The sequence below is a fragment of the Trachypithecus francoisi genome, unplaced genomic scaffold (genome assembly GCF_009764315.1).
Source record: "Trachypithecus francoisi isolate TF-2019V2 unplaced genomic scaffold, Tfra_2.0 Lachesis_group9, whole genome shotgun sequence".
In the NCBI taxonomy this organism is placed as follows: Eukaryota; Metazoa; Chordata; class Mammalia; order Primates; family Cercopithecidae; genus Trachypithecus; species Trachypithecus francoisi.
The window spans coordinates 62,901,050-62,926,242 of NW_022681474.1; the positions used below are offsets into that span (position 1 = coordinate 62,901,050).

The 25,193-nt window shown below is 37.1% G+C and overlaps 1 protein-coding gene and 1 pseudogene across 2 annotated transcripts in view; one reads left to right on the plus strand and one right to left on the minus strand.

The window, feature by feature from the left end:
- CCDC7 (coiled-coil domain containing 7) overlaps window positions 1–25,193 on the minus strand; it is a 438,580-nt gene that overhangs the window by 117,627 nt on the left and 295,760 nt on the right. Inside the window, exon 30 of the mRNA XM_033208742.1 lies at window positions 21,245–21,361. Within this exon, the coding sequence (XP_033064633.1) occupies window positions 21,245–21,361 (117 nt within the window). The remainder of the gene's footprint in view (window positions 1–21,244; window positions 21,362–25,193) is intronic.
- LOC117082164 lies at window positions 2,796–3,876 on the plus strand (annotated as a pseudogene). Its single transcript, XR_004436500.1, has one exon. The product of XR_004436500.1 is annotated as a mitochondrial import receptor subunit TOM22 homolog (transcript).

Below are 25,193 nucleotides of genomic sequence, written 5' to 3' on the forward strand. Positions count from 1 at the left end.
GAATACAAATATGTTAAATAATTTCAAATTCATACAAAATAGCTACTATGTGCCATCTTTTATACTAAGTACTTTTCACTTGATCTTAGCCAAAAGGCCGAGAAGCGATATACTAAGTACTTTTGAAGTATTATCTCATTTAATCATTATAATAATTGAAGAAAATAAGTATTTTATCTCCATTTAACAGATGAGGGAAATAGAACTTATTGATATTATGCATATTGTGGAAGTCCACATAGTTATTAAATATAAAAGCCTGGAATGAATTGATTCTTTTAGTTTCTGAAATCTGTTCTCCAACTAATAAACTCCAATGTCTACTGAGACTGAGTATGTAATATGAGTGTAATGAGCCTGGTGATGACAGGGATGGCATAAAGAGCAAGGTGAAATGGAGAGTACCTGTTTTATTTAAAAAAAGAAAAAAAACCATTATTCTTACCACTACAAATGCATGACAGATATTCTCAGGTGTTCTAAATTCCCCAAAGAAGCTAGAAATCTAGATATTTACAATAATTTTCAAAATTTCAAAATATTTGCAGATAGTTTAAGACTTCTATATTCATGTTTGAAGGACAAATCTTCAGCTAGTACTACAAGAAAATTATCTGTCTTTAGAAAAGGATTAATTCTAATATATGGGTGCAATTTAAGGGCCAATCACTGGTATATTTCCTTGGAAAATATGATCATTTACCCACCAATGTGTCTCTCTCTGATCTAGGACAATGGAAAAGCAATTTTGGATTACATAGTATATATGTTCATTCCTCACCAAATCACTTTGGAGATCTAGAGCATTATGGTTTTTTTCTAAAAACAGATAGTTACTATAGGTATTTAAACTGTGTTCTTAGTAATCGCCAAAGTACTCAAAGTCAGAAAGTCATACAGTAATCTTGCAAAATCTCTGATTATTTTCTATTTTTAAATCCTTAAGAAGATGACACAATAAAGCTCCCCTTTGCCCTCATTTTTCCTATAAAACCCCCAGAAACAAAAGAAAAAAAGTAAGAAAATTTCCATAGCCCCCTGATACTAAAAGTACTGTCATGAAATCTGGCACAAGGCTTTGGAGACTACTAAGAGATAATAGTCATGCTGTCTTGAACCTATAACAGTACACAGGTTTTCCTCCAAAGTGTCATCACTGAAAGGCATGCCTAATATGCCTTTATAGTGGTAATCATATTTAGGGTGCTAAGAAAGAAGAGTTGAAGAAGAAACCACACTGATGGACCATTTCTATTGCTTGAAACAGAGATTCCTAATAGAAGTTAGGGATGCTGACAGTAAAAACGGCTAAAAATAGAGGGAGGAAGATAGTGCCAAACTGCAACAGACAAAAGACACATATGTGAGTTGCAATAGCTTCTTTAACAACAACAAAAAAAGATTTAATAATATGATACCAAACCTGGACAGAATCTACCAATTTTCCCACAAAATCTCATCCTCCGTCAATCTACCACACACATACATTCCACTAACCACTTTACTATTTAGAATGTCCCATTCAAAAATTAATAATAATCCAACCAGCATGAGAAGCAAGCACAGAAACTGCAACAATCACAAAGAAACCTAAAAGATAAATAACCAGGAAAATCACAGAGTGATGTAAGCAAGATGGCAGAATAGAAGATCTCCCAGCATCGCTTTCCCTAGAAAAAAAATACAACTAGAAATTATTCAAAGACAAGAATACCACCCTGATTCACCAAAATTCAAGGGAGAAGTGGAGAAACTTCCAGGACACACAGAATCAAGAAAACCTGATACTGGTAAGATGAATAATCACTTTAAAGGGTGTCACCCCCTCCTGCAGGCAGGGCTAACGCCACTCACAGAATTTCCCTAGACACATGGTTCCCAGGGTGGGAGGAGGAAATTGGAGGTGAAGGTTCAATCTCCCAGCTGGTTATAGAATCTTCACAGGAAGCTCACTCCAGTCCTGTCTCATGGAACATTTAAATTGCTGGGAAGACTGAACCACCTGGGATGAACTGTGGTCAAAAAGGGAAGGTTCTAATTGCATTAACTGGCATGTGAATTTTTGTAGGTGTTCTGTGCTCCAATCAGTGAAAATATCACATTGAGTAAAGTGGATGGCCCACAGTCCTGAAGAAGGCACAATACACAGGAAGGACCAAATTCCTGGCTGGATTTCACACAAAGTCCACATATTCATGTGAAGCCTTCTCCTGACCTGGAAACATCTACATGTTTGGCATTTAAGTTCTGGTGCTCACTTAAAAATACAAACTATTTCTATTAATAGTTTTTATAACTGAAGAACAATGGCAGGGCAGCAACATAGTTCTGGAGCAGTGTTGAAGTTATAGGGCTCACTATAAGTCTTCCCCAGACTGAGAAGCAAGAGCAGACCAGTGATTAAATTCTAATATTTAGCAGTAAAGGCCTAACACTGTCAAAAACACCTGCAAAAGCTCAATGTGCAGACATCAACATAAAAATGCAAGACTTGTAAAAACTCAGGAAAATATGACACCACCAAAAAAGAGCAAAAAACCTTCAGTAATGGATTCAGAAAAACTGAAGATCTATAAAATGATTGACAAATAATTCAGAATAATCTTATTTTAAAAGTTAAAGGAATTACAAAAAAATACAGATAGAAAACTAAATGAAACTTGGAAAACAATTCAGGAACAAAATTAGAAATTTAACCAAGAAATAGAAACAATTTTTTAAGACCAAAGAGAAACTCTCAAAATAAAGAATATGTAAATTGAACTAAAAAATTCAAAGAAAGCGCCCCTACAGTCATGGCTGCCGCCGTTGCTGCTGCCGTGCCGGGGAAACCCAGTTTCCGGAAGAATTGCTCCTGAAAGGCAACGCGGAGAAGCCTGAGGAGGAGCTGGAGGAGGATGTCGATGAGGAGCTAGATGAGACCCTGTCGGAGAGACTATGGGGCCTGACGGAGATGTTTTCCGGAGAGGGTCCAGTCCGCGGCCGGAGCCACTTTTGATCTTTCCTTCTTTGTAGCTCAAAAAATGTACCGGTTTTCCAGGGCAGCCTTGTGGATTGGGACCACTTCCTTTATGATCCTGGTTCTTTCCATTGTCTTTGAGACTGAGAAGTTGTAAATGGTGCAACAGCAGCAACTGCAGTAGCGGCAGATACCTCTAGGGCCTAATACAGCGCTCTCAGGAGGAATGCCAGGGGCTCTACCCTCACTTCCTGGAAAGATCTAGGTTGTTACTGCTGTTTGAGCTGTCTCGGTGGGATAAGTTTGAAATTCAAGTGTTTGACATGCTGATTATTTGGATTTTTTTTTTTTTTAACTTTGGCACATTGATCTATCGAAACCTGGTGGGGAGAATTCTCCCCACATTGTCTCATGAAAAGACTCAACTTGCAACTGTGCCCTCCACATTATCCTTACTTCTGTCTTCACTCTGATACCAGAGTGCAGCCATGCAGATTTCTGCTCTGGCCACCCCACTCCTTTCACCAAATTGCTGCTAACCGGAAGATGTCACTTTCCCCTTGTGGGCAGGAACCGACGCCAGTGGGAGGGATGTGCCCCTGACCATTAACGACTGCCTTTTATATTTTTTAATTTTTTTTTTAAAGAATGGAGCTGTTGGGGAGGGACATGCACACAATGTAAAAGACAAAATGCATTACACCTGTAGTGTAAAGTGGCCACTATGAATCCCTATGTATGAGAGGAGGGAGGCTGGCTGCAGCTTCAGCCACAGAATGGGTACTAGAAGACAGATCAGGAATTCATTTCCCCTGCACAGTTTGGTTGTTAGACCTGTGTGTGTGTTTAAAAAAACAGAAGTCAGTGCTCACTTTTTGTATTTAAATATTAAAAATGATTCCAACTGAAAAAAAAAATTTAAAGAAAGTTTAACGGCAGACTTAAACAGGAAAAAAAAATCAGTGAACTCAAAGACAGAACATATGAAATTATACAATTAGAGGAGCAAAAAGAAAAGTGAATAAAAAACAATGAAGAAGGCCTATCAGAACTATGAGACAACATCAAATAAGCTAAGCTCAGCATAATAGGAGTTGCTAAATGACAGAAGAGAGAAAAAGGCCTAGCAATCATATTTAAGGAAATAATGACTGAAATTATCCCAAACATGGAGACAGAAAACAGCATCCAGGTATAGGAAGCTCAGGTCACCAGTCAAATTCAAGCCAAAATGTCATCATCAAGCCACATCATAATCCAATTAACAAGTTAAGGACAGAATATTAAAAGTAGCAAGAGAAAAGAAACATATCAAAATTAATGAAGTCTTAATACAACTTTCAGTTGATTTCTCAGCAGAAACCCTGGAGATCAGGAGAAGATGGGATAATGAGATTGACACTGTGAACTTTTTTTTCAAGAAGTGATGCCGAACCTGAACAGGAAAACCAAAGGAATCTATGGACCCTTTGAAGGAAACAAAAGGCTGCAGCCCACGCTGTGAGTCAGGTGAAGGGCTCCAAGTCCCCAGAATGTAAGAGGTGGGAAGTTTGCCTCTGGCATACACACCCCCACCAGGGATCCTCAAAGTCCACATCACCAGGGAAGGCCCTAATCTCACCCAGTGCAGGAACTGACTTGGGGAGGGTAATGGAATATAAAAGTAGGAACAGCAGTGGGAAGATCCTTGCATGCACTCCCAGATTCCAGTGCAGACCAAGGGCAGCCATTCCTTATTGATCTTAACAGGGGACCCTGCAGAGGACAGCCAAAAAGTTCAGGTGTTGGCCACAGGTTGAAAGAAGCTCCCAACAGAGTTTCACAATATAAGACAAACTCTCTTGGCTAGGGCCATGGTTGGGGAGAGTGAAAAGCAGACTTTGAGTACAGGAGTCCTGAGTGTAGTAGCTGTGGATGCAGGAGCTGGTGTCTGGCTTTGCAGTGAACAGGGAGGAGTGTGGCCTAAAAGCCACGGTTGCGATTTCCCTGGGGAAAGCTTATGACTCCCAGTAGCTGTGAGTTCTGATTATAGACTGACTGGAACTCAGCTTTCTGCTGCCAGTGGAACACTGTGGGAGTGGATCTGCCTCACCAAATGAATGGGAGCTTACCACAAATATGTGGGGCTTACCACTGCCTGCTACTCCCCACTCCCTGCACAAACTCTTCTGCATAGCAGAGGCAGCAATGCTCCCCTATGGTACATACAACCCAGTGGCCTGAGACCCACTCCCATCCCTCAACACCCACTGGGGTTGCTGCTTGCCCTGCACAGGGAGACTCAGAGTACAAACCCAGCAGACCCAGTTTCCACCTGGCTTTGCCCTGTCACCTACCGTGGCTTAACACAAAGGATAGAATCTCTTGAAACCTACACGGCCCTGCCCATTGCCCTATGAAACCAGAGTACCTCACCCTGGACAACATAAGGCAAGCAGAAATCCCACTGCTACTCCCACAGTTGGAAGCGCCGTCATCTGGCTGGAGGCCAACCAACACAATCCACTACAGTATCTCCTGGTAGAATAGCACTGCACCCAGGAAGGAGAAAATAGCTGCATGATCTCAGCTATCACTACCGCCTGCACCACTCTGCTACCAGGAGGTCCTTAGTCTGTCTGTGGGACCAGTTCATTACTACTCTTAACTGGTGTTCAAAAAAGCCAACACACTGAGGCTACCAATAACCAAGAACTTTCACAGAGTCTATGTCACTCTCCTGCCATCCCCATTAAAGCTGGTGCTGGTATCCACTGCTGGAAAACTTGAGGACAGGTCATATCACCTTGTAGACATGCCCCAACAGCACCCTGGAATGTGGCAACTTCACTGGGCAGTTTGAAAGAATTCTAAAAGCAGTAAGACAAAAGCATCAGGTAACCTGAAAAGAAAAAAACTATCAGACTAACAGCAAATTTCTCAGCAGTAACCATATTAGTCATATTGGATTGGGGAACACTCTTCAACCTCCTTAAACAGAATTACTGTCAGCCAAGAATTTTGTATCCTGCAAAACTAAGCAAAAACAGTGCTAAGACAGAAGTTTTTAACGTTAAATGCCTACATCAAATAAAAATATCACAAGTTAACAACCCAACTTTGCTCCTGAAGGATCTAGAAACACAAGAACAAACCAAACCCAAAACTAGCAGAAGGAAAGAAATAACAAAGATAAGAGCAGAACTAAATGAATTGAGACTTAAAAATAATACAATGTAAATTAGTTCAACCAGTGTGGAAGACAGGGTGGTGATTCCTCAAGGATCTAGAACCAGAAATACCATTTGATCCAGCAATCCCATTACTGGGTACATAGCCAAAGAATTATAAATCATTCTACTGTAAAGACACATGCACATGTATGTTTACTGCAGCACTGTTCACAATAGCAAAGACTAGGAACAAACCCAAATGCCCATCAATGATAGACTGGATAAAAGAAAATGTGGCACATATATACCATGGAATACTATGCAGCCATAAAAGGATGAGTTCATGTCCTTTGCAGGGACATGGATGAAACTGGAAACCATCATTCTCAGCAAACTAACACAGGAGCAGAAAACCAAACACTGCATGTTCTCATCATAAGTGGGAGTTGAACAATGAGAAAACATGGACACAGGGAGGGGAACATCACACGCTGGGACCTGTTGAGGGCTGGGGGGCTCAAGGAGGGAAAGCATTAGGGAAATACCTAATGTAGATGATGGGTTGATGGGTGCAGCAAACCACCATGGCACATGTATACCTGTGTAACAAACCTGCACATTCTGCACATGTATCCCAGAACTTAAAGTATAATTTTAAAAAGAAATAATAATAATAATACAATGGACCAACAAAATGAAAACTCGGTTCCCTGAAAAGAGTTTTAAAAATTGATATATCACTATCTAGATTAACCAAGAAAAAAAATCCAAGTAAACATAATCAGATATGAAAAAGGAGACATAAGAACTGATACCACAGAAATTTAAAAAGATTATCAGAGTACATGAATAACTATACACTCACAAAGAGAAAAACTTAGAGGAAATGGACACATTTCTGGAAACATACAACCTTCCATGACTGAACCAGGAAGAAACAGAAATCCTGAACAGACCAATAAGGAGTAGTAAGATTGAACTAGTAATAAAAATCTCCCAATTAAAAAAAAAGCACAGAACTAGATGGATTGACAGCCAAATTCTACCAAATGTGCAAAGAGGAACTGGTACCAACCCTGTTGAAACCATTCCAAAAATTACAAAAAAGAAAGAATCCTCTATAATTCATTCTATGAAGCCACCCTAATACCAAAGCTGAACAAGGACACACAAAAAACTACAGACCCAAATCCCTGCTGATTATAGTTGAAAAAATCTTCAACAAAATGCTAGCAAACCAAATCCAATAGCACATCAAAAATATAATATACCATGATTAAGTGGGGTTTATTCCAGGGATTCAAGGACGGTTCAATATATGAAAATAAATAAATGTGATTCAACACATAAACAGAATTAAAAACAAAACCCTTTTGATAATCTCAACATACGCAAAAATGGCATTTGATAAAGTTCAGCATTTCTTCAGGATAAAAATCTTCAATCAACTAGGTATAGAAGAAACATACCTCAAAATAATAAAGGCCATATATGACAAACCCACAGCCAACATCATACTGAACACAGAAAAGTTAAAAGCAGTCTTCTAAGAAGTGGAACAAGGATGCCCACTTTCACCACTTCTATTCAACATAATACTGAAAGTCCTACCCAGAGCAGTCAGGCAAGAGAAAAAGTAAAAGACATCAAAATAGGAAAACAGGAAGTCAAATGATCTTTGTTCACTGATAATATGATCTAATATCTAGAAAAACCTAAAGACTTCTCCAAAACTCTTAGATTTCATAAACAAATTCAGTAAAGTTTCAGGATACAAAACCAATGCACAAAAATTACTGCCATTTCTGTATACTTTAACAAGCTGAGAATCAAATCAAGAAGGCAATCCCATTTACAATAGCTACAAATAAAATACTTACGAATATATTTAACCAAGGAGGAGAAAGATCTCTACAAGGAAAAATACAGAATACTGATGAAAGAAAGGAATTAATGTTATTTAAATAGCTATACTTGTAATGTTAAATACAAGTATTAAATACATACTTGTAATATTTAAATAATGTTATTTAAATAGCCATACAATCTTGTAAGCATACTGCATTCTTTTCAATTTTTTTTCTTCTCTGTATTTTCAAAAGCCTGTCTTTGAGTCAGTAATCCTTTCTTCCACTTGATCACTTCTGCTGTTGAGATACTCTGATGCATTTTTGTATATGTCCATTGAATTTCTCAACTCCAGAATTTCTGGGTGTTTCTAAAGTTATTACTTCAATCTCTTTGTTAAATTTCTCTGATAAATTTCTGTATTCCTTCTCTATGTTATCTTGAAAATCATTCAGCTTCTTCAAAACAGCCATTTTAAATTCTCTAAGAGGTCACATTATCTCTGTTTTGCCAGAACTGGTTACTGATGTCTTATTCAATCAGTTTGGGGAGGTTATATTTTCCTATATATTCTTGATGCCTGTGGACATTTGTTAATGTCTGGGCATTGCAAAGTTTAGGTTTTTATACTGGTTTTTGCAGTCTGGACTTGCTTGTACCCATCCTTCTTCAGACAGCTGACTTTTTGGTTCTATGAAAGTGCTCTCTTGTATGGATAGTTGTTCAATTTGATGTTCCTGCAGGCAGAAGAGGAGGATGACTGTTGGGGAATTCTATTCAGCCATCTTGCTCTGCCTCCACTTCACAAATAAATTTGTAAAGGAATAGATACTTGTTCTATTTTGGTTTTTAAATTTCTTCTAAAAGAAGCCAAGGCAGAAAATACAATCAATAGTTTAGAAAAACACATTTTATACCACTTGGCTCCCTGAAATATATGTCATTTGGACAAAGAATCACATTTAACATGACCAGTGTATAAATATTAGGTAAAAAGCAAAATGTAGTATGAACATATCATATCTCTTACAACCCCCAGAACAGTGGCTGAACAAAAATTTAATGGAAAAGTAATATGGTTTGCATATATCTCCCCTCCAAATCTCATGTTGACACTTGATCACCAATGTTGGATATGTGCCCAGTGGGAGGTGTTTTGGCTATGGGATAAAATTTGTCATGAATGGCTTGGTGTCCTCTCCACAGTAATGAGTGAGTTGTTACTCTATCAGTATTAGTTCATGCAAGATCTGGTTGTTGAAAAGAGCCTGGCAGGATTAGAGCAAGATGGCTGAATGGAAGTCTACAGTATTGATCCCCCTTACAGAAACATCAAATTTTAACAACAAACAACACAAAAAAACACCATCACAAGAACCAAAACTCAAGAGAGTATTTATAGTACCTGGTTTTAACCTCATATTGCTGAAAGGGGTACTGAAGAGAGTAGGCTGGGAGAGAGGATGTAATGTAGCAGAAGTGGAGACCATGGGTATTTGGCCACATCATATATTTCACTTGTGTCTTCAGAGCCTGCTTGAGCACTGTCTCATGTACACCACTTCTATTTGATGATGGAGTACTACCTGCATGCCAAACTATTTGGAGGGTCAGATAACACCCAGTTCATGGTGGGCAGCTCAGATTGCTTGGCAACTTGGTGGTCCATGGTTAAGTGTTCAGTTTCTACTAACACCCAATAGCAGGCCAAGAACTGTTATACAAAAAGGATAATTATTTGCAGAGAATGAGATGGCTTTGCTCCAAGGGGCCTGCACTGTGATTCACCTATAGGAACTTGCCAAGGGCTCTAAAGAGCATCCCTATCTGCTACTGTCACTTCCAGCACCACTGGATCTGTAGGATCATGTTTTCCAAGTGGAAGAGCATCCTGTACTGTTACAGAACCTTCTCTTGTTCTTGGTCCCACTCAAAACAAATAGATTTCCAGGTCACTCAGTAAGTGAGCCACAGTAGCACGCCCAAATGAGGAATATGTTGCCTTAATATACAGAGAGGTCAAATAGGCATTACACCTGTTTTTTGGTAGTAGGAGAGGCCAGATGCAACAATTTTTCCTTATTTCAGAAGGAATATCTTGACATGTCCCATTCCACTAGACTTCTAAAAATTTCATGATGTAGAAGGCCCCTAAATTTTTTGAATTCATGTCCCACCTTCTGACATGCATTAGTAAGATTACTAATATATCTAGACTACTTTTTACCCAAGAGGTCCAGTCAGTATATCATCAATGTAACAAACACGTATGATATCTTGCAGAAAGGCTTTCAAGTTCCTGGCAAACTAAATTATGATATAGAGCGGGAGAACTAATTTACCCTCAAGGTAGGACAGTGAAGATGCATTATTAGACTTTCTAGCTAAAAGAAAACTGCTTCTTCACTATAGGAAAGCAGAAAATAAAGCAATTTTCCACATCAGTATTTGCATACCAATTACCAGGGGATATGTTAATTTGCTCAAGCAATGAAATCATTATCTAGTACAGTATCTACAATTAGAATCACCGTCTATTTAAATTTATGATAATCCACTGTTATTCCCTGAGATCCATCTGTTTTCTGAACAGGCCAAATAGGTGAGTTGAAGGGTGTGGTTGAAATCACAACCCCTTCATTTCTCAAGTCCTTGATGAAGTCACTAATCTTCCAAATCTCTCTGGGAATGTAATATGGCTTTTGGTTTACAATTTTCTTAGGTAGAAGCAGTTCTAGTAGCTTCTAATTGGCCTCTTCTACCATAATGGTCCTTACTCCTCAGGTCAGGAAACCAATGTGAAAATTCTGCTAGTTGATGAGTATATTTATTCAATTATACATTCACGAACTGGGGAAATGACAAGAGGATGAGTTCAGCTCCCACTGGATCCATTGTAAGACAGATCTGTGCTAAAATTCCATTGATCACTTGCACTCCATAGCTTCCTTTCCAGTGTACCATCATGACATTTTTGGCCTTTTGAAATTAGTGTCAGTTCAGAGGCACTGTCCATTAATCCCTTAAAAATCTTATTTTCTTTTATATGTTGCATAGTAGCCCCAGCAAAAAGGCCATAGGTCCCTTTGAGGAAGGCTAGGAGAAAAATTAAAGGTATAAATTTTTGGCAGTATACTGGGTCCTTCCTCAAGGGTACGCTTCCTTCAAGGGGTCCTGGGTCTGTAAACTTGATCAAGTCTGGGAATTGACGGAGAGGCCATGACTGTGTTTTTATTATTTAAATTAGACTTTTGTCCACTTGATCTAGAACTCTTCTGCTTATACAGATTAAGTAAGAATTGAGCAGCTTGACCATTTATGTCACTTCAGCAAACACAATGATCAACTAGCCAATGCCATAGATAACTCAAGCCAGACTATTCTGATTTCTACTTTGACTCTGATTTCCATTATGGTAACCATGACACTGTTGTTTCAGATGTTTAAACGCCACTACTTGGCCTCTGAGACCCAATTATTCCTATTGCATCTAAGGTTCCCAATTCAGTAGCAGCAACATCCAGTGTGATTTCCGACCAATAGAGAAGAGCAACCACAGGGCTGTTTGAGAATGCTGGGGTTGTCTTCACATTTCTCACAGTTGTGGTGAAAGGTATGTCCTCTGGATCCTCCTAAGATGGGTTAGCAGATCTTAAATGATAAATCCACATTAACATTCCAATTTTCCTAGGCCCTTGAATCCCTTCCTTTTCAGTAAACCAAGGCAATTCTGCATTTCAGCTTCACTTAGTATAGGCCACCTTTTGGTCCATGTTTCAGCCAACCAAGCTGACTGTTACAGTCCTTTCTAACCTCCATGCTGCAACATTAAACCAACAATCTCTGCTTAGTGATAAATAAATTATACCATATCAATAAATTTGGTGTGATCTAACTTTGTTCTTTTCATCTTCATCCTATACATGCAATATTGATTCCCAAACATATTTCCCTGATTTCTGTCTAAATAAATTAGAAAAATTATGTAGTTCTTTTGGAATGCAGTGCACCTTCTCATGAGTCAAACTTTGTACTTAATCTTTAGGGGGCTGGTGGGACTTGAGTCTAATTATAGGTCTACAGGCAAAAGAGGGTGGTGGGGTTGAGTCTTAAGGAGAATCAGAAGTGTTTTGCAAGGTGAGTATCTCAAGGGAGGCAATTATAGTTTCTTCGGACAAAGCAGGATTAATCTCTTCCAACAGGAATGAAGGAATGAAAAGGCTGCTTCAGCTTTTTTGTTTTGTTTTGTTTTGTTTTTTAGAGATGGAGTCTCGCTCTGTCGCCCAGGCAGGAGTGAAGTGCGCCATCTCGGCTCACTGCAATCTCCGCCTCCCGGGTTCCCGCCATTCTCCTGCCTCAGCCTCCCGAGTAGCTGGGACTACAGGCACCGGTCACCACGCCCAGCTAATTTTTTGTGTTTTTAGTAGAGACGGGGTTTCACCGTATTAGGCAGGATGGTCTCAATCTCCTGACCTTGCGATTCGCCCGCCTCGGCCTCCCAAAGTGTTGAGATTACAGGCGTGAGCAACCGCGCCCAGCCCTGTTTTTTATTGTATATATTTATGGCGTTATGAGTGGTGTTTTGATACATGTATATATTGCAGAATGATTAAATCAAGTTAATTATCTATCACCTCACGTATCAATTTTTGTAGTAAGAATAAAGTCTACTCTCTTAGCAATTTTCAAGTATACAGAATATTTTATCAACTATAAATACCATGCTATACAGTAGCTCTCCAGAAATTAATACTCCTATCTGAAATTTTGTGCCCTTTTGTAAAATCTCCCCATTTCTCCCCTTTCCCCCAGCCTCAGGTAACCACCATTCCACCTTCTACTTCTATGAGTATGACTTTTTAGATTCAACATATATGTGAGATCGTGCAGTATTTTTCTTTATGTGCCTGGCTTATTTCACTTAGCACGTCTTCCAGGTTCATCCATGTTGTTGAGAATGGTAGTATCTCATTTTTAAAAGGAAGAATAATATTCCATTTTATGAGAACACCACAATTTCTTTACCGATACATCCACTGACAAACACGTTGTTTTCATATCTTGGGGTTATTGTGAGTACTGTTGCATGGACACGGGGATGCAAATATCTTTACTAGGTATTTATTTCATTTCCTTTCGGTATGTACCCAGAAGGGGAATTGCTGGGTTATATGGTAATTCTATTTTTAATTTTTTAAAGAAATTCCCTATTTTTTTTACCACCTGTACAGTATATAAGGATTCTGTTTCTCCATAACCTCACCAACATGTTATCTTTTTGATAGCAGACATTCTAATAGGTGTGTGATGATAACTCATGGTTTTTATTTGCATTTCCCTGATGATTAGTGATGTTGAGCATCTTTTCATATGCCTGTTGACCATTTGTATGTCTTATTTCAAAAAGTGTCTGTTTAGGTTCTTTTCCCATTTTTATCAGACTATTATTGTTATTTTGCTGTTGAGTGTGTGAGTTCCTTACATATTTTGAATATCAACTGCTTATCTAACAATATATGATTCACAAATATTTTTTCTCTGAATCTGTTGGCTGTCTTTTCATTTTCTGCATTGCTTCCTTTGTCCAGAAAAGTTTTAGTTTCATTATACTTCCACTTGTATACTTTTGCTTTTGTGTCTCGGGCTCTTGGTTAGATATCCAAAAATTATTGCCAAGATCAATATCAAGAAGTTTTTCCCTTGTGTTTTCTTCAAGGAGTTTTATAGTTAAAGGTGTTATGTTTAGGTCTTAAATCCATTTTAAGTTTATTTTTGTGAATGTTATAAAATAAGGTCCAGTTTCATTATTTTGTGTTTGAGTATTCAGATTTCCCAACACTATTTGTTAAAGAGATGGCCATTCTCCCACTGTGTCTTCTTGATGGCCTTGTGAAAATTAGTTGACATATATGGTTGTGTTTATTTCTGGGCCCTCTATTCTCTTCCATCAGTCTATATATCTGTTTTTATACCAGTACCATAAAAAACCATAGTTGTTTTTTAAAAATATTTTTATATTTTAAATTCGCTTTGTAATACAATTTGAAACCAGAAAGTGTGATGCCTGCAACTTTGTTTTTCTTTTTAAAGACTGTTTTGGCTTTAAAACAATTGTATTACAGAGACATCACAACAGTGATGTCTGTTGTGATTCTATAGAAGTAATCGAATTTTTGTTTTCGGTTTCTCTAAAAATGTAATTGGAATATTGATAAGCACTGTGTTGAATCTATGTGACTCTGGGTAGTATATATATATATTTATTGTGTATATATATACCAGGCAGCTTCTGGAAGAGTGTGACAACAAACTACTTCCAGGAAGAAACTAGATTCTGGGGACCTATAGCTAGCCACGAGAAGTGCTTGCACACTCATTCAAAACCGTCTCTTTGTTCTCCCTTCTCCAGACAAACTCATGACTTCCAAGTTCTCTCCACTCCCTGAAGTAGGTAATTTAAGAGCCAAACCCTCTGGCAGAAACTGTAAATGTTGCAGAACTCTATATGTGGTCCAAACCCTTCATTCCTCTGGAAGAAGTTATGAGTTGTGGATTATTTCCCAATTGTATGACATTGTGCTTAGGATGAAGTTTGTGCATGAGTCTTTGCTTTCCCTACCCAATATGTGCATATTTTTTAAGTTTCCCAATGTGTAGGAGTCACTCAACCACTTTCTGGCTCTCAGAGAGAATTGGTCCATGCAGAAATGTTTATTCTCTGCATCTCTGGGAGGAGAAAAGTAAGGAACCTCCTATTCCACCTGACATCAGTCTCTAGAAAGCCTGCTTCTAATGGCAAGGGGGACTCAGCAGAGTTTAGAGGTAAACATCCCTAGCATCATTAGGATCTTCGCATATTTCCTCATTCCAGTTTTTAGGATTTTGTTCTATCCTAATCAATGCTCTCATTTTAACAGAAGATATCCTATAAAATTCAACTTGCATTATAATTCAGTCACTCACAGGATGAGACTCTGGGTATGGTTTTCAGCAGTCTGAGCTAGTTTTCAGCAATCTGTAGCTATAGGAGACCAGGGTTTCTTTCAGGGTAGTCATAGAAAGTTGTAGGTCATTATGGGGCTCTTGGGATGGAAATTTGAATTCCAAGCTCATCCTTTTCTTTCCCCACTTTGTCTAACATAATAAGAGTAACCAGCTAATATCATTATACTCATTACTTTGGCAAAAATATGTTAAGGTATCAAATACATGGTCACTCAGAAACCTGCTGTTTTTAAGTATTTGATTAGGAGTATCTAGTGGTGGTATTTTCTGTCCTATTACCATATGATGCCATGGTATCAGTGCTCTCTTTACTACTGGAGATAGAGTTATTTCTGCATTTAAAGCTAATAATATTGGTGAACTAATTCCCAAAACCCCAGAACCAATTCAGAAAATTCATCCTTAAAATTATGTTCCTTTAGAATCATTCCTGGTACCAAAATATGTATTAGTGAGGGTTCTCCAGAAGCAGAAAGGAGAGAGGGAGAAAGAGTGAGAGAAGTTTTACAGAACTGTCTCATGGGATATTTAGGGCTGGCTGGCAGGCTGGAAACTGTGGCAGGAGTCAACATTTCAGTCTTAAGTCAAAGGCATTGTGGAGGCAGAATTCCTTCTTTGGGGATCTCAGTCTTTTCTCTCAAGACCGTCACCTGACTCGATGAGGTTCACCCACATTATGGAAGGTAAGCTGTTTCCCTCAAAGCCTGCTGATTTAAATGTTAATTATATCTAATAAAAACACCCTCACAGTAACATCTAGACTTGTGTTTGACCATGAAACCAGGTACTAGAGACTAGTCAAGCTGACACAAAACTACCATGGTTGGCCATCCGCTTGGAAAAGGCCATTCAGGAAAGAACACTTATTAATCTTATGCATTATACCAGAAACAACTCTGAGAAATTATAAAACCATCTCTAAAAGGGGCTCTATGCTATGCTACTTACCATGGAGTCTAATACCATTAAAGATGAATGGAGAGGTGTTTTAGAAGCTCAAGCAATAGGGGTACACCAATGGAAGTTCTAGAGATTGTTTAAAGGCAGGCAAGATGTTTATGGGAAATGTGGCTTTTCTGTATCAAGTACCATAGACCCTTTTATTCCTTTATTAGTAGATACACATGGTCAATATAGGTGAAAAGAACAAAAGAAACAAGCTATGTGGTAGCTGCTGGGTGCCCCAGTGAGAGAGACACTGTGCTTTCTGTATTCCCTCTTCTTTATTATGTTAAGAAGCCAAATAAATGTAATATTAGTTTAAAGTCTGTTTTGTCTAGTGAATTTATTATAGCCTGAAACTGACAATGATTGGGAGTGCCATAATCATTACTTTTAGAGAATAAAATACAATTACTTCCATTTCTGAATTCATATGTTATATTATTAATATATTGCCATACCAGTTGTTAAATATACTGAATATCACCATGACTAGCACACAATTTGGGGTCTTTCTCTCATAGTTTAGCTGAAAATGGATGTTGAGGAAGTCAGAATTAAGGTGAAGGAATACTTCTATCTTCTATCTACTTTCAATTTCAATTTGTGTTGTGTGTGCAGGGTGGGGTGATAATCTTTATTTTGAACCTTTCTGAGCCATCTTGTTTTGGGTGTTCATTTCTTAAAAACAATATTACTATACTTTTAATAATGCATGTATTTTTACATTTAGCTTCTCCAAAATTGAAGTACATTACAATAAATGAAAAATAAAGCACTGTTTCGCAATTTGGTTGTTAACATTTCTGCTTCCTTATGTTACCTAAAAAGGACATGTCTCATAATCAGTAACATCATACTAATTAAACATGATAATTGCATTATGTGTTTTTATATAATTTAAGAATGCTTATATAAAATGTGAATTTAAATAAATCATATTTATTTTAATAAATTATATCTTTATTCCATATACTTACTGTATGTCTTTCATTAAGCTTTCTTGGTTTTTTGACCCTATGTTTTTGTAGACAATTATATTTTTGATCATTTATATAATGTTGGGCCTTTACATATCATATTTCAGTTTTATGAGTTAATTAGCATTAGATAAGTTGTGAGCATGTTTGAATCTGTTTCTCTGTCAATATTAAGAGTTAGACATTGGAAATAGGATTTCCTAGCCCTATGAAAGAAAGCAAAAGTATTTATAACAATCATATACCTTATGAAATATATGTGCTTGATGGATTAAAAACTGCATGTAAAAATAAGCAAATACTAAAAGAAAACATAGAAAAATATTCATATAACCTTGAAGTTAAAGGGACATTCCTAAGTAAGAACAGAAACATAGAATTGTAAATAAAGTAGAAACATACAAGACCACAATAAATTGAAAAAATATGTGCCAACATATAAAAGATAGAACTATAAAATGATTTTAAAAGTATGTGCTATCTGACTTATTTTTTTAATATATAAAAGCACCTAGAATGTTTTTAAAAAGCAGACAACCTAATAAAAAATGGGGAAAGGGTACCACATAACAGAAAAGGAAATGAAAAGAGGTAAGGAATAAAAGATGTTCTGCCTGACTAGTAGTCATGAAAATGCAAGAAAAAAAGAGAAAGATGATTTTCACCCATGACTAAACATACTATTAACTGATAGAGAAAGCATGAAAAAAGCAAATAATGATGGCTGAACACACATATTCAAACTTATTAACACTTTAACATTTTTGTTATTTTGATTAGTTTGGAGTGAGAAAGCAATTTAAGAGTATAAATGGAAGTAAAATATTTCTAAGGTTCTTTTATTTGTAATGGAGCTAAAGATACTGATTAGCTTTAGACATAGCAAAAATTATGTATAAGACTAAATACATCTGTTAAGACAAAAAATTGAGGACAAACAAATAATGGAATGTAGAGTTTCAGTTTGGTAGAGAAGAAAGGAAGGAAACAAAACTTGAAAAATAAAACACTCCAAGAAAACCAAACAAATATATAAATAGATACAAAGCAAAAGGTTTGCAGGAAACATTGTATAATTTATCTGGCAGGGAAATCCAATTCTACCAATAACAACATTATTATATACTATTTAAGTTGAAACAGTATAATAACATTCATTATACTATTAATACAATTATATTACTAATAAAACTATTAGATACTAAGTAATACAAATACTAAAATACTATTAGTATTAAGTACTATTAGTATTACTAAATAGTAAATTTGCTATATACTTAAAACTACACAAAAACGTACCATATATTTCTATGAAATAAAGGATATACATAAAAATAAGATTTTGCTTAGCTCGGAAAGTAAAAAAGATAACTGAGAATGATGGTAATCAAATAACATGAGGGGAGGGATCTTTAGCTCTATGTGTAACATTATAATGTTAAGATAAAGGATTGTGAGTTATATAGTATCCACACACTCACAAAAATCGATGATTGATTGATAGATAGATAGATAGATAGATAGATAGACAGACAGACAAAGCCTAGAAGCCAATATGACAGTTAACAAAGGCCAATTCTAAGTCTGGTTTGTAGGCATATTAGTGACTGTTATTTTCTTCTTTGTGCTTTTTTATAATGTTCAACCTTGCCACAATAATAAAAGGAAACATATCAAAACAATCAGGTCTGGAGTAAAGGTAAGTTTGGTTTTGAACATGTTGAGTCCTAGGAGTCTGTGGATTCCAACACCTAGTGCAGGGGCAGGTATGAGTGTATGTAGGAGGATACCCAGCCAGCATTGCACATCCAGCTGAGATTGACCTAAACATTTTGTGAATGGATCTAATTTCTATAATTGAGAGGGTCTGGGTTTTTTGCTTTTTTCAAATGTGTTCCTGGAAAAATCTGAGTAAGGCAAGTGTGATGGAAATAAAACAGTCCTGGAGAACTTAAGATGATAGTGAATGAAGAATTAAAGTCACTAAAAACAGTATGGAATGATGTTAATAAATAAGGACTTCAAAGTTTAAAAGCTAAAGCAAGACAAACAATAACCTAGAAAAGAGAAATCTCACATTCAAATATTGGCTCCTCTACTTAGAAACCATGTGATGATATTGGTCAAATCATTTAACCACAGTACTTTAGAACTGAGAAGTACAAGGTCAAGGAACAGCAGTTTCAAGGTCAGGTGAGGGCCTGTTCCTCATAGATGCTGCATTATCTGTGTCCTTACTTACACATATGGAAGAGTGACAAAGATGAATGCTGTGTCCTTACATGGCTGAAAGCCAAAGGGGCTAGGACTTCCCTCTTTTAGGAGGGTACTAATCCCATTCATAAGGGTAGAGTCATTGTGACTTAATCATGTCCCAAAGGCCCCACCTCTTAATACCATCACATTGGGTCTTAGGTTCCAATATATGAATTTTAGGGAAAAACATACATTCAGATCATAGCATTCCATCCCTAGTCCTCCAGAATTCATATACATCTCACACATAAAGTATGTTCATTGCATCTCAATAGTCCCAATAGTCTTAACTAGTTCCAGCATCAACTCAAAAAGTCTAAAGTCCAGAGTCTCATCTAAATATCATCTAAATCAGACATGGGTGAGAATCAAGATATGATTCTTCCAGAGGCAAATTTCTCTCCATCTGTGAATGTGTGAAATCAAACAAGTTATATGTTTCTAAAATACAACGGTGGGATAGACATAGGATAGACATTTTTATTACAAAAGGAAGAAATAGGAAAAAATAAAGGATAATGGATCTTGACCAAATCCAAAACCTAATGGGGCAAACATAAAGTCTTAAGGCTCCATAATAATATTATTTGCCTTAAAGTCCTGCCTTCTGGACACACTCACATGGAGGTTGGGCCCCTAAGGTTCTGGGCAGCCCTGCCTCCATGGCTTTGATGGGCTCTGCCCATACAGTAACACTCATGGGTTGAGCCTGAGTGCCTGCAACTCTCCCAGTCTAGTATTGCATGCTGGTGGCTCTGCAGTTATGAGGCTGTGGAAGAAGTACTGCCCCAACAGCTCTACTAGGCATTTCCCTAGTGGGATATCACAGAAGTGGCTCTGTACTAACAGCTCCACTAGGCATTATCATACTGGGGGCACTCTGTGTTGGTTCCACCCCTGTGGTAGTTCTCTATCTGGGTCCCAAGCTTCTTTAAGGCATCTTTTGAAATCTAGGTAGAGGTAGCCATGCCCCCACAGCTCTTGCACTCTCTGCAGAGTTAGTACTACATGGATAGCACCATACAGGTTTATGTCTTGTACATTCTGGAGGCATGATGTGAGCCATACCTATGCCCTCATGAGCCACAGCTGGGGTGGCTAAGAAGCACTGTGTCTGAAAGTGGGGAACAAAGACTTGAGGTGGCACTGGACAGCAAGCTCCAAGATCCCAAGGGCACCTGAGGCCCCACCTTTGAAATAGTTCTGGGCTTCAGGCCTTGACACTATGGGCCTTGATGGAAGGGGAAGTCCCAGTGATTTCGTAAATGCATTCAGAGTCATTCTCCCAATGTCTTGTTGAATACCATCTGTCTTGCTTCTCTCCATACTAATCTCTTCATCAAACGATCACTTGGCCACACTCTTGGTGTTCTCTCCCAAAGAAGCTCTCTCAATTTGACCAGTCTGAAAATTTTCCAAATCTTCATATGCTGTTTCTCTTCTGATTATAAATTCTGCCTTAATTTATCTTTTAATGCATTTTATTGAACATAGTCAATAGAAGTCATGCTGCACCCTAAAGACTTGGCTTAGAGATTTCTTCCACCAAATAATCCTGTTTTATCACTCCTATATTTTTCCTCTCATAAAACACTAGGACACAAACACAATTCAGTCAAGATCTTTCCCACTTTATAACAAGGATGGCATATCCTACAGTGTCTGATAGCATGTTCCTCATTTCTAAGACCTCATCAGAATGGCCTTCACTGTCCATATTTCTAACATTCTGTTCACAATTACTTAAGTAATCTCTAATAGCTCTATAAAATTCCTAGAAAAGTGTTTCCCAAACTGGTACTCCATGAAATACTAGTGTAAGAAAAAGAAAAAGACAGATTCCTTCACCAAATAGATTTAAGAAATACAGTATAAGAATTAGAATATTAAAGAATATGAGAAGAGTGGTATTAATAGCTTTACAGCATTCATTAACTCTTTGCAACTCTAATTTTTGGTAAATTGTTTTAAAATCTTCATCCTAAAGGAAAATTCAACTATAAAGCCATGAATAGAGCTGAATCACATTTATAACATATTTTTAAATAATCAAGTGCTCTATGTCTATTATTTTAAAACATATTTATCAATATAATACATACTTCTCAATTTTTGGTACTGGTCAACTTCACTTGTCTGAAATTGATCCATGTGTCCTGCAGCTGATTCTACACTTTCAGGTGTAAAACTCCTATCTGGCAGTTTATCCGTATCTTGATCTACCAAGATTAAAAGAAAAAAAATTTTAGTAAATTAAATACAGAAATAACTATTGAAACTTACCTACTATAGCCTAATCTCAAGAAGACTATAATTTCTAAAGTTTGGGAACATATTAATACATCATTATGTCAAATAAGAAGAGAAAAATTATCTCTATTAATATCTGAAGTTAATTTGACAAATTTCACATCTATCCTGATAAAACTCTTTGAAAAAGTAGAATTATAGATTTACTCCTAGACATTTACTCCCTTAAGATAGAATACATTTCAGTCTCCACCCAAAATCTAAGATTTTGGTTTCTAGTGAAACACCAAAAGCCATTACTATTAAAATTATGAACGAAACAAGAATGTGACTCATTATCATTTTCTTTAACAATTACCCATTTCTGGTAAAGTTGGTAAAATAATGCAGAAATGCAACAAAGTAGAAATTTTGATTTTCTGCTAAGTTTACTTGTATGACCAAACATACTCATACAATGTTGACTAAAACTAAAAATAGATTTGCCTGTATTGATTTATGAATTTTTTATAAAAAAATTAAAAGAGAAAAAAGTATATATATCTGGGTCAGAGAGATTGTACATATTCAATGTCAATGAAACTCACAGATATATTTTTATTTTCTAATATAATTGGTACATATTTTCATAAAGATGTCTCCAAATGTCTAAACATTATCTACATCTTCCTGTAACACTGAGATCTGTTTCTTTTTTTTTTTATTATACTTTAAGTTCAAGGGTACATGTGCATAACGTGCAGGTTTGTTACATATGTATACTTGTGCCATGTTGGTGTGCTGCACCCATCAACTCGTCAGCACCCATCAATTCATCATTTATATCAGGTATAATTCCCAATGCAATCCCTCCCCCCTCCCCCCTCCCCATGATAGGCCCCGATGTGTGATGTTCCCCTTCCCGAGTCCAAGTGATGTCATTGTTCAGTTCCCACCTATGAGTGAGAACATGCGGTGTTTGGTTTTCTGTTCTTGTGATAGTTTGCTAAGAATGATGGTTTCCAGCTGCATCCATGTCCCTACAAAGGACGCAAACTCATCCTTTTTTATGGCTGCATAATATTCCATGGTGTATATGTGCCACATTTTCTTAATCCAGTCTGTCACAGATGGATATTTGGGTTGATTCCAAGTCTTTGCTATTGTGAATAGTGCCGCAATAAACATGCGTGTGCATGTGTCTTTATAGCAGCATGATGTATAATCCTTTGGGTTTATACCCAGTAGTGGGATGGCTGGGTCATATGGTACATCTAGTTCTAGATCCTTGAGGAATCGCCATACTGTTTTCCATAATGGTTGAACTAGTTTACAATCCCACCAACAGTGTAAAAGTGTTCTTATTTCTCCACATCCTCTCCAGCACCTCTTGTTTCCTGATTTTTTAGTGATTGTCATTCTAAGTGGTGTGAGATGGTATCTCATTGGGGTTTTGATTTGTATTTCTCTGATGGTGAGTGATGATGAGCATTTTTTCACATGGCTGTTGGCTATATGAATGTCTTCTTTTGAGAAGTGTGTGTTCATATCCTTTGCCCACTTTTTGATGGGGTTGTTTGTTTTTTTCTTGTAAATTTGATTGAGTTCTTTATAGGTTCTGGATATTAGCTCTTTGTCAGATGAGTAGATTGCAAAAATGTTCTCCCATTCTGTAGGTTGCCTGTTCACTCTGATGGTAGTTTCTTTTGCTGTGCAGAAGCTCTTTAGTTTAATTAGATCCCATTTGTCAATTTTGGCTTTTGCTGCCGTTGCTTTTTGTGTTTTAGACATGAAGTCCATGCCCGTGCCTATGTCCTGAATGGTACTACCTAGGTTTTCTTCTAGGGTTTTTATGGTATTAGGTCTAACATTTAAGTCTCTAATCCATCTTGAATTAATTTTCGTATAAGGAGTAAGGAAAGGATCCAGTTTCAACTTTCTACTTATGGCTAGCCAATTTTCCCAGCACCATTTATTAAATAGGGAATCCTTTCCCCATTTCTTGTTTCTCTCAGGTTTGTCAAAGATCAGATGGCTGTAGATGTGTGGTATTATTATTATTTCTGAGGACTCTGTTCTGTTCCATTGGTCTGTATCTCTGTTTTGGTACCAGTACCATGCTGTTTTGGTACTGGTAGCCTCTACTGTAGCCTTGTAGTATAGAAATATATATTTAATAAATGGTGCTGTGTAAATACTGATCACAAGAAAGCATATGTAGCTGTACAAATATCAGATAAACATTAAAACAAAATGCGTTTTTAAAATTTTATTTATTTTATTTCTTTTTTGGAGATGAAGTCTCACTCTCATCCAGGCTGGAGTGCAGTGGCGCAATCTCGGCTCACTGCAACCTCCACCTCCCTGGATCGAGAGATTCTCCTACCTCACCCTCCCGAGGAGCTGGCATTACAGGCGTGTGCCACCATATCTGGCTAATTTTTTGTATTTTAGTAGAGATGGGGTTTTAGCGTGTTGCCCAGGCTGGTCTCAAACTCCTGAGCTCAGGCAATTTGCCTGACTCAGTCTCCCAAAGTGCTAGGATTACAGGTGTGAGCCACTGTGGCCAGTTATTTATTTATTTTTAACTTTCATTTTAGGTTCAGGGGTACTTGTGAAGGTTTGTTACATAGGTAAACTCATGTCAGGGAGGTTTGTTGTACAGATTTTTTCATCACCCAGGTATTAAGCCTAATACCCAATAGTTATCTTCTCTGCTCATTTCCCTTCTCTCACCCTCCACCCTCAAGTAGACCCCAGTGTCTTTTGTTCCCTTTGTGTTCATGAGTTCTCATAATTTAGCTCCCACTTATAATTAAGAACACGCAGCATTTGGTTTTCTGTTCCTGGATTAGTTTGCTAAATATAAGGACCTCCAGCTACATCCATGTTCCTGCAAAAGACATGATCTTGTCCTGTTTTCTGACTGTATAGTATTCCATGGTGTGTATGTACCACATTTTCTTTATCCAGATAATTTGTCATTGATGGGCATTTAGGATGATCCCATATCTATGCTTTTGTGAATAGTGCTGCAGTGAACATTCATGTGCATGTATCTTTATGGTAGAATAATCTATATTCCTCTGGGTATTTACCCAGTAATGGGATTGCTGTGTTGAATGGTAGTTCTGCTTTTAGCTCTCTGAAGAATCACCATACTGTTTTGCACAATGGTTGAACAAATTTACACTCCTACCAACAGTGTATAAGCGTTCCCTTTTCTCCACAATCTCACCAGCATGTGCTGTTTTTGACTTTTAAATAATAGCCATTCTGACTAGTATGAGATGGTATCTCACTACGGTTTTGATTTGTATAAAACAAAATGCATTTTCAGAGATTAACAAACAGTTTCTATTTACCAGGTAAAAAGTATAAATTTGTACACAATAAATAAATAAAATATTGTCCAAATATATAAACCAATTTGACAGAACTACTATAAGGCATAGAGAAATCCATAATCACAGAGGGAGAAATTAACATACATCTCTTAGTAATACAGAATAAACAGAAAAACTTCAATGAAAAAAGTAAGGACTGAACAGAACAATAAATATATTTGATCTAATAGATGTACACAAAAGACATACTGACTAAACAGTCACAAAGCTAAGAACAAAATTCTTCAGCTTACTCTAATTAAAAATAAATCAATGCTATTGAAAATTATCATACTATTTAGTGTTTCCATTTTGATAGCTCCAAATATCTCAGCTGGAGATTTGCTTTTTGAAAATGCAACTTTATCCTCAGGTAAAAAATCTTCATCTAATACCTCTTCTATTTTCTGAGTTACAAAAAAGATGCTTTTAATCC